The 10000-nt window shown below is 41.4% G+C and overlaps 1 protein-coding gene across 1 annotated transcript in view; it reads right to left on the bottom strand.

The window, feature by feature from the left end:
• Positions 1 to 1120: 1120 nt before the first annotated feature.
• Positions 1121 to 10000, bottom strand: part of LOC138959573 (protein Wnt-1-like) — a 32733-nt gene continuing 23853 nt past the window's right edge. The window contains exons 5-7 of the mRNA XM_070331113.1: positions 7078 to 7228; positions 4819 to 4845; positions 1121 to 3045 (exon numbers count right to left, since the gene is read on the bottom strand). Of these exons, the coding sequence (XP_070187214.1) occupies positions 2708 to 3045; positions 4819 to 4845; positions 7078 to 7228 (516 nt within the window). The 3' untranslated portion in view covers positions 1121 to 2707. The remainder of the gene's footprint in view (positions 3046 to 4818; positions 4846 to 7077; positions 7229 to 10000) is intronic.

Below are 10000 nucleotides of genomic sequence, written 5' to 3'. Positions count from 1 at the left end.
TATTCACGTTGTAAAACACCACTGAGTTAAACTACGTATAAGTAAAATCTACCATAGAAAACAAGGCAGCAAACAATGTCAAAAACATATTTGCATTGCATCTGAGAAGATGAGGAACGACTCCTCAAAATCCAATATCTTGCATGGTGCTTGGTAATCATGCTTCTCTCATCTATTGCTCCCTGTTAGGGTAAAGTGAGGTTCCGCTTGGAAGGGGGTAATGGGATGATTCAAACTGAGATTCACCTGCAACGCATTCCCCGACTGGAATTTGTATGACTTCGAAGGAGTTAGAATGTAACATTAACGGAGAAAGAAAGAAAGAAAGAAAGAAAGAAAGCAATAAACAAACAAACAAACAAACACACACACAAAGAAGCAAGAAAGGAAAAGAAGAAAGAAAAGAAAAAAGAAAAAAAAAACAAAGAAAGACACAAAGAAAGAACCAAAGAAAGATGAAAACAGGGCAGTGACAAAGAGTGGTGACAGGCATAGGAGCAATTCTTGTATGTTACGGCAAGTGAATGACAACAGTATTCATCCAAGAAACAAATTAAACGATTAGAACAGTCATGGTTCAGGACCAAGAACACACAGCTTAATCTTACATAACACGCCAAGAGAAAATCCTATGGTTAGAGACATAGTGCACTAGTTTCGCAGACACAAAACTTATGTTTAAAATGCATTACACAAAAAGGTTAATTAGTAGAACCATTTGAAAGAGCACGGCGTTGATCTTACTCTCCGATTGCCTGCTTTAGAACGTTATATGAACTGGACAAAATTCACGTATTTACAATATTCAAAAATTGCTTGAACGCGTTTGCTAGGGTGACAAATTTTTATCGAAAGTAACCAAAATGTGTTTGAAATTATTTGAAGAGAATAACAAATTCTACTGAAAGTCAGGGCCGGACTACCGGGGGGGTTATGGGGGTTGCGCAACCCCCCCTCCCCCCCCTAGCCTAAACATGTACCTTACTTATTTAATTTTTTTTTTATTATTGCTTATTTTATGCCGTTTCATGCAAGGAGCGACCATTTTCCTATCTCAGAATATAACCTACCCGTCAGCTTCAGGGGGCTTCGTCCCCTGACCCCCACAACGAGGGGGGGTGGGTTCTAGGGTTTCCGGACCCCCCCCCCCCCCCAGCCAAAAAATAAAAATATTGAATGAGGTATGCATTTCTTTATTTTACATTGAGTTTCAATTTTTGGGGTATTAATCAGTGACAAAATCTGCTGCCTGAAACTGGTAATGATCATCCTCAGAATGCACCAGATTGCACCATTTTGCATCCTTTTTTTCAAAATTTTCCGGGGGGGCATGCCCCCGGACCCCCCTAGCAAGCTAGGCGCTTCGCGCCGTCGGCTCGGCGCTTCGCGCCTTCACACCCATATCTTCACAATATACTTTTGAAAAAAAACAGTCATAAAATGAACTGATCCGCCCCTGCCGCCAGGGGGGATGTCCCCCTAGGCCACCACTGGCAACCCCCCCCCTCCTCTTCGCCTAGTCCGGCCCTGAAAGTAATCAAAGTATGTTAGAATTCATGTAGTTAAGGTGCATGCGTTCGAATATCTATGTGTTTGACAGCATTTGACATGTTTTGCTTGAGTCTATATCGGAATGCTGAGTAGTCAACTATTAAAAAGATTTTTTTTAAAGAAAAGGCAGTAAGAGCGTTATGTACATAAGACGTGAATGTTTTGAGGTCTGTAACAAAATAACGTGCATTGAAGTATATACATCACACAATGTGTGACCGTTCCTTCCTGGCAAAGTGCAATGCCTACATTCACTTGCCACTACCTCCATCCCTGGTAGTCAAAATGTCCGATAAAAATTAGATTCAATGTCTTCCTCCAGGCAAGTTTAAGTTGTTGAACAGATTTGATCCACACCGGGCCTAATGCACTGACAAGATCCGACACTTTTCAAATCACACCATCCAGATCGACTTGCTCTTTGATCGTGAAACTGTTTCATAAATGTAAAACGCCTTTCAAAATTATTTCCGTTACATAAAGTTATTTCAGGTGTCAGTGTTAGCCAACATGCACATCCTACCAATAACTGTTCTTTTTTCTCAAGTCACCACCATTCTGAGGTCAAATTCTTCAGGATGTCTGTACTTTATTTCAAAATGTAGTCACTTATTTCAATAGCACGTTCAGGGTACATACCGAACACTGTTATATATATTTCCTCAGTACAATTCCAACATGCTTCTGTCGCACAGGCATTAATTTAGAGTCCCTTACACAAATCCTGGATAGCTTGCGTGGCAGCAAAACCTTGGATACAATCTGTATTGTCGGATAATGACTCATTTGTCACGTCATTAAGTCTTCCCGTACGATCGGCTTCAGATAATGAGCTGTTGCAAGCTTCTTTTCTACTCAATGTTGATGCGAAACAAATCTGTGTTGCCATTGAACCCAGTCATGTAGCAGCAGAAAATATCATCAGGACAAAAAATATGTTATCACGCTCGGTGTCCTGTACTTCATCGGGTATCGCTTATTGATTGCATGGTCTTTCCAACCCGAAAATGTTATTAGTCATTCCTTGCACTGAAAGATTGCCACTGTCAAGTCAATCTTCACGCTGCCCCTTTCGATTGACATTACAGGTCCGAGTACAGCTTCAACCGTGTCAGGTCTCCCGAGACAATTGTGGCGTTAACATAATGACGTCATTTCAGTTACACGTGTGCCTGGACTTGGTCTTGGAGCAGACCTTGCAGCTGACGTGGCAGCACCAGTGAAACGTGCAGCTGCACCTCTCCCGCACGATGTACGTTTCGGATTTGAACCCGCGGTCGCAGCACATCAGATCGCAGCCATCCACACCGATGGACGTGGCGTTGCACTCCCGGCCACGGGTACCATGGAAACCGATAATAGACTCGTTCTCGCAGAAGTTGGGCGAAGGCTCGAAGTAGACCAAATCCCGGCGGCCAGGTTTCTTGTGGTTGGTGTCTGCTGGGTTAAAGTTGAAGCTGCGTCTCCTTTTGCCCCTCATATTGCCCTCGTTGCCTGAAAACGAAGAAGAGTTGAGTGGGTTAGTTGGGATGTATAGATGGATGGATGGATGGATAGACGGGTGGGTGAGTAAAGGGAACGATGGACGCGTATGGGAGTAAACGGTGTTATCCTTTTCGTGTAAGCCTTCACAGATATGTCAATAAGTCTTTCACATGTTACAGGATTATGCAAGTCTGGACGAATCCAGTTTGGTGTACAAGCTAAAAGGACGGCCTTTTTAAGGACTGGGTGGAACGATGAATGAATGAATGAATGCCGAAGGAATGAACGAATGAATGAATGAACGAAGTAACGAACGAACGAACGAACGAACGAACGAACGAACGAACGAACGAACGAACGAACAAACGAACGAAAGAACGAATTAATTATTTACCTAATTAGTTAAGGAATGGGTTAATGCATGGATGAGTGTGAATCGGACCCAAAACCAACTCCTGCAAAAGGCTGAAAGTACTCGCCTGAGTACTGACATATGTGAATACTGATGAAAATCAGTACTTTCAGGTTGCCCGTATCGCTATATAGTCTGCCTATGGCCAAACAACACTCATAAAAGATGCACAAGATTAAATCTAGTTGTTGAAGTTAAACATTTCAAAAAGTACGACCACATTATATATAACATTCAAGCGTATACATTCTGCAGTATTAGTGAAGTTCCATGCCAATATCGATAGATTTGGAGCACTGCATGAATTTGATTATGATATGAGGAGAACTAGTTGCTTTTATGTATGTTAACTTGAACTGCAATTAAAGTCAAACCAAGAAAGACTTAAATTAAAGACAACAAAGAAAAGTGGAAATACAGAATAAAACGTCAACACACAATAATTATACAAGTTGGAGTACACACCAACTTTGAGCCACACCACAAGGAGAATTGAATAACGAAAGCAAGCACTCAACTACTCTGTGTGATTGTTATGTCATGCACTCGGAGAAATATAAGTTTAAAGAATGGTCAGAACAGATTTGTCTGTTTTCTCAGCTATGTCGATGTCTTGATCTTAAGTATGTTTACTAACAGTATCATGTACGGCTAGTTGTCGGCTTTCAAATTCTGAGAGACAAGTTGCCTTAAGCCAAGACCAAAACTGTATGATCTGAGGTATGAACAGTTTTGTACAACTGTAGTGATATAAATCAAATATCTCATTTTCTTGTACACCACTTTTGATGGCAAAACTAGTAATAAAACATCCAAGGTAACGCTTTGAAGGCTTGGTCCATAATCCAGAATAACGTTGTTTGACTCTGTTCTCATAGGCATTCCACATAATTTGCCAAGATATGTATGTTTTCGTTACAGAAAGTAGATAGGCTAGAATACTGATCTTGAAATCATCAAGAGAAAAATATGTTTTTAAGAAGAAAAAAAGGCAAATAAAAAAGAATAAGGAGGGGAAAAACCTAAACCTAGAAAAGGCAGGCACAACAAAACATAGAAAAAAGTAAAGGGACAACAAAAAAAACAAGTTTTTATTGTAAAGAGTCTGAAAAGGAATGTTCACAGCAGGTGACACAGATGTCATGTGAGAAAGCAGGGATTTCTAGTCAGAGAGTTAGGACGACAGTCAAAGATTTGGCTGGGCACATTACCAGGAAGAACAGCATTTTACACTGTGGCTACACGAGTATTATTACAGAATTTGCGACAGTTCTTAGTGAGGGCGATATATATAAGATCAGAAGTATAGCAGCAGCAAACCACAGCAAGAGCTAAAGGAAATCAAAGGCATATTCACTCAAAATACCAACCTTCAGTTATAGCGTTTCCGTCGTTACCTGATGCGAAACATAAACGGGTAGAAACATAAATAAAACTAAGCATGAAGTCCCAGTACTTTAAGGTTATAGGCATGCGCTCATAAGATTGGATAGGTGATCAATTATTGTATGATAACACCAGGGCATACACTGTTACCTGAATTGCTCCACTATTGAACACACTTTTTGTAACCAGTTGTTAACACTGTGTGAAATAATAATGATTCTACTAGCAAAGTATCACACAAGGTAACCACGTAATAGTGTTTACCATGTGTGCTGTTTTTTGTGTGTTTTTTTACAGTAGAATTATAAAGTTCGTCACACAGTGTTCATAACTCGTTACAAAAAGTGTGTTCAACAGTGGAACACTTTATTTTACAGTGTATGCTACTTGGAACAGTGTTTCTGATCGAAATGATTCTTTCCCCTCGGTCGTTTGTTTGCAAACCTACAGTGATGTGAAGTAGTTGGCGTTACGATTCTCAGTTTGTCGATGGACTAAGGGCTCTCAAATGCCAGCAAGAAAGTCTCTTTTCTACCTACCATTTCATAAAAAAAAGACAAAATAGAGAGCAAAACATCAACAGCTCAAAGCAAAACAGGTTCCACGATTCAAGGAAATAAAAACAAACAAAAATGATCAGGTGATAAAGACGGCAACAAATAAATGAAAACGGACAAACACGAAGGCAGTTAAACGATCGAACAGTCGGTCAGCGGGCCGGTCGGCTAGTTAGCCACTGAGTAGAAAGCAAGGATACAAATCCAAACAAACAGAAACACAGACAGACAACCAGCCAGCCAGCCAACCAGCTATTCAGCTAGCCAGCCAAACAGAAAGAAAAAGAAACCATAAGTGGGTGTTTTTTTCTCATCAAAAACGGCAAAACGAATGAGTTGACCAGTGACCTTCGTTAATTGTACAACAGCTATACAAAACTGCTGGCCCAGTCGAAGCCAGGGAGTATATAGTATCGTATCCCCGATAGTATCGCGGACAGTGATAAGCCCTCCTCCGCCCTGGTCTTTCTGTCGTTTACAGGTGCCGCTGGGGATCATAACTTGGACCTGGCTAAAGGCACAGTCTCTCAATTAATGCTCAAGTGCTCCGTTATCTTCCTCTCCGTCTTACAGGTAGTGGGTCATACTGGCCCAGGGTCAAATACGGAGCCCTTGGGAGGACAGGAGTGGCAAGGTGATGTTCCGATCGTTCTGTCAGCTGAGGGTCAGTCTCTGCTTTTCCTTGTCAATATTGTTTCAGCATAATTATAGTTACTGTACTTCTCAAGAGTGGCTTGTAACGTGTATATATATACACAAACGATGGATGATAAACTAGGAGCAGAATGTAATTTGGGGAGAAGGGAGAATAACTGATTTTTGAATTACTGTACATCTTAGTTGTCTTGTATATCAGCTAGGACGTTAAGAGAAGAAAACGAAGGTGGACGGTTGAGAGAAAAAAAATAGATACCCTGACATATATGTAGAAACTGAAAGTAGGCAAACAAAATCATAATGGATACACACAAAGGCGACTACCAGGTCGACACACAAAAACGAACTTCGTAGAGCACATTTTACGAAAGAAAGTAGAACCATGAGTCACCATTGTTATCATCACACCTCCACGACTACCACCCCACCCCCTTTCCCCGCACCATACCTTTTTAGAAACAATGCATACCACTAAGAACCCGATCATCGCATCGTGGACGGAAAGATTTGGGTAATACGGATAACCAATGTAATACTGCAGTACATTTCTGAGGGTAATTAAACTACCAAGTCAGAGTCAGAAATAACTCTAGCTGGAGTACGTGGCCACTGTATCAACTGGAATCCATCACGACCAATAAGCAACAACAACAACAACAACAACAACAACAACAACAACAACAACTCCACCACAACAACTCCACCACAACAACAAAATCAATAACAACGACAAAACCGCATCAATATTCAAACGCTACTGTCCCAGCATAATCATCAAACAAGCACGCGTCACCAACGCAGGCACAGTAGGGGAAACTGTCCTAAGGGGCTCCGCTCACATAATTATGTAACTTCAGCAGGACCGACGACGCACGGCAGCTTATCCCAGCCCGCTACACGTTGCATGAAAGGAAAACAGGCCGAAGTTCTCGTCATAATCCATATCGCGGCATAGATAATAGGCAGTGCGTCGTCTGTGCCGCTGAAACTGCGCAGGTATATTCTGCCCATAAAACGCAAGCAGCGTACCTGGCAAGACCCGGGTGGCGCCATCAAAGCGGTCCTTGACGATCTCCCCGACTCTCCTGAAGGTCGGCAGCCTCATCCAGCACGTCTTGATGGTGCAGCTGCCTGACATGCCGTGACATTTGCAGTCTTTCTCCATGCCCTTTTTCACGTGCTGAAATGAAAAAAACAAAATACGATTTTTGTTTTCTTTGTGGAACGTTTAATTATTGACAAAACATCCACCAGTACGTAAAAGACAAATAATTATGAAAACAAAAAAATGAAAGCAAGGAACTCCATCACGTGTGTGTTGTGTTGTTGTTGTTGTTGTTGTTGTTGTTGTTGTTGTTGTTGTTGTTGTTGTTGTTGTTGTTGTGTATTGGTCGCGATGGATTTCAGCTAAAGTGGGCGTTGAATTAGCTAAAATTTGATCAGTTTCTCAATTCGCATGAATGTATTTCCTGATACTTATATCTATTTTCGGACATGGCAGCGCTCACATATCCCTCAACATGCATATTTTTCAGAGTACGATCACTTTTACCTCTTCTGATGCCATTTTTCAAAATAGGGTCAATGGTACGTTTTGCAAGTCTGTGCAAAAATGTCACCGTCAATTGTTATATTTTTTTGTATATGTGGTTGTGTGGACTCCGTTCTGCATTGTGTCATTTTATTGTTGTTGAAATCGCACTGATGCCCCGGGGCATATGTTCATGCGAATTGAGAAACTGATCTTAATTCTATTTTAGCCTTCGAAAACGTCATGTAATTACGCTATTTCCAGCCATATCGGAAAGACACGTTACAATAATACAAATAGAAACACGCTATTACAACAACCGTAAACCAGGGATTAATACTACTTATAAAATAGGCCCTGTGATTGTAATTGATGCGTCAGATATCCCATTCAATTACCCAACCCTCGTGTATTTGATTCTCGGCATGTCATCCTATTCAAAATGCTGTATCAAAAAGTGAATCCGGTAGATTTCTCTATTTTTGTCACACTTCTTTCAACACACCCTGAAAATATCACATACAAAATAATAGCAAAAATGTTAGCAAAGTCGATTTTCGAGGTCAATAGCTGTCGTATAAGTTTCAGAGCAAGACACGCAAGAGACAAGTATAAAAACAACAATGAGAATATGAGTATGAAAAGGACAATAAAAAGGTACAGTGAAGTCCGGATGTAGTGATAGCCCTCGGGACCAAATTTTTTTATCACTACATCCGGACTATCATTACACCAGGACGTCCGGTTATAGTGATATTTTTGTAGGTTTTATCACTACATCCGGACGTCCGGTTATAGTGATATTTTTGTAGGCTTTATCACTACATCCGGACGTCCGGTTATAGTTCTATTTTTGTAGGTTTTATTACTACATCCGGCCAATCGCTTGTAGTTGTAGTGATATCTTCAAAGCTTTTATTGCTACATGCGGCGGCACATTTGGTAAACTAGCCTCAAGGCAGTAACAAGGTGATTTTGGAACCACTATTGATTTCGTTTTGTGACGTTTCTTCTGTCGTCTTTGTCAGGCTTGCAAATGTCCTGTGTTAACCTACCCCCGTCCTGGCAGTTCAACAGCCGGTGTGTGTGTGTGTGTGTGTGCGTGCGTGCGTGTGTGTTTGTGTTTTAGAGAGAGAGAGAGAGAGAGAGAGAGAGAGAGAGAGAGAGAGAGGGGGGGGTTCGGGTGCAAAGGAGGACAACAGATTCATTCGGAGGCTGAAGAGTGGAAGAATTCAAAAAATTCTTCTTACTGAAAGCATTCATGTATTTCAGTTTTACATGGGAGCTGCAAATCAAAGCTACATATTATTTTATAGAAATCTATCAATCGTTTGTTCTCGTTTGTTGAAGACTGAATGATTGAAATAATTTGTGTTAGGTCTAAAAAAAAAAAAGAAAAAAAGAAGAAGACAAGGTCTTAGGAAAAAAAGAGCGCCGTTATCTGACGAAAAGGCTTCTTGCTTGTAACCAGTTGAATATGGATTAGTGAACCAATAACGGTATTTCTTAGTTTCAAGCGTACTGTCGACAACCGTACGGGTTGTTTGTTTGTTTGTTTGCTTAACGCCCAGTCCCCCACGAAGGGCCATATCAGGGCGGTGCTGCTTTGACATTTAACGTGCGCCACACACAAGACAGAAGTCGCAGCACAGGCTTCATGTCTCACCCAGTCACATTATTCTGACACCGGACCAATTAGTCCTAGCACTAACCCCATAATGCCAGACGCCAGGCGGAGCAGCCACTAGATTGCCAATTTTAAAGTCTAAGGTATGACCCGGCCGAGGTTCGAACACACGACCTCCCGCTCACTGGGCGGACGCCTTACCACTAGGCCACCGTGTTGCGGTGTCGACAACGTAAGTAAAACCAGTTAGAGAAATATTTAAATCGTCAGGAAGTCATGTTATACCTGAACATATCTACTCAGATGTAGATACCCTCTGTGACGTCTAACTAAAAGAATGTTCATGCAGTCCTCAAGAAGGGCACGAATATATCACTTACTATGCACATACACTTCACACTCTTTCATACGCCAAAATAGTCCCCGCTTTTTTATTTTGTCGAGGCAAAACGTTATTGACTGCGTTTTATTGGGAACATTTTTCCTGCCGCTAACACACGTGTGGTCTGTATACACTTTAGATTTGAACGGGAAAATTATTGAAGCGTTTTTATTCTCCCGCAAGATGCATCAGCCCTGACTTTACGACCCACGGGTAGAGACCACCTTTGAGGGCCCCCCGACAGACACTGTTTACCGAGGTTAAACGTCATTGTGGTGTCAGTAAATATCTGCAAACCATAACATTCCTCGGCGTTCATTGGCCGTGCGAGAGTGTTACAACAAATATATGCAATGTCTTGGTCGCTCATATACGATATATTGAATATTTGTTTACGCATGGCTTAGCTGGT

This window comes from Littorina saxatilis, linkage group LG2 (assembly GCF_037325665.1).
Source record: "Littorina saxatilis isolate snail1 linkage group LG2, US_GU_Lsax_2.0, whole genome shotgun sequence".
Classification (NCBI taxonomy): Eukaryota; Metazoa; Mollusca; class Gastropoda; order Littorinimorpha; family Littorinidae; genus Littorina; species Littorina saxatilis.
The sequence above is the reverse complement of the archived record's forward strand: the minus strand, read 5'-3'. Positions and strand labels throughout refer to the sequence as shown.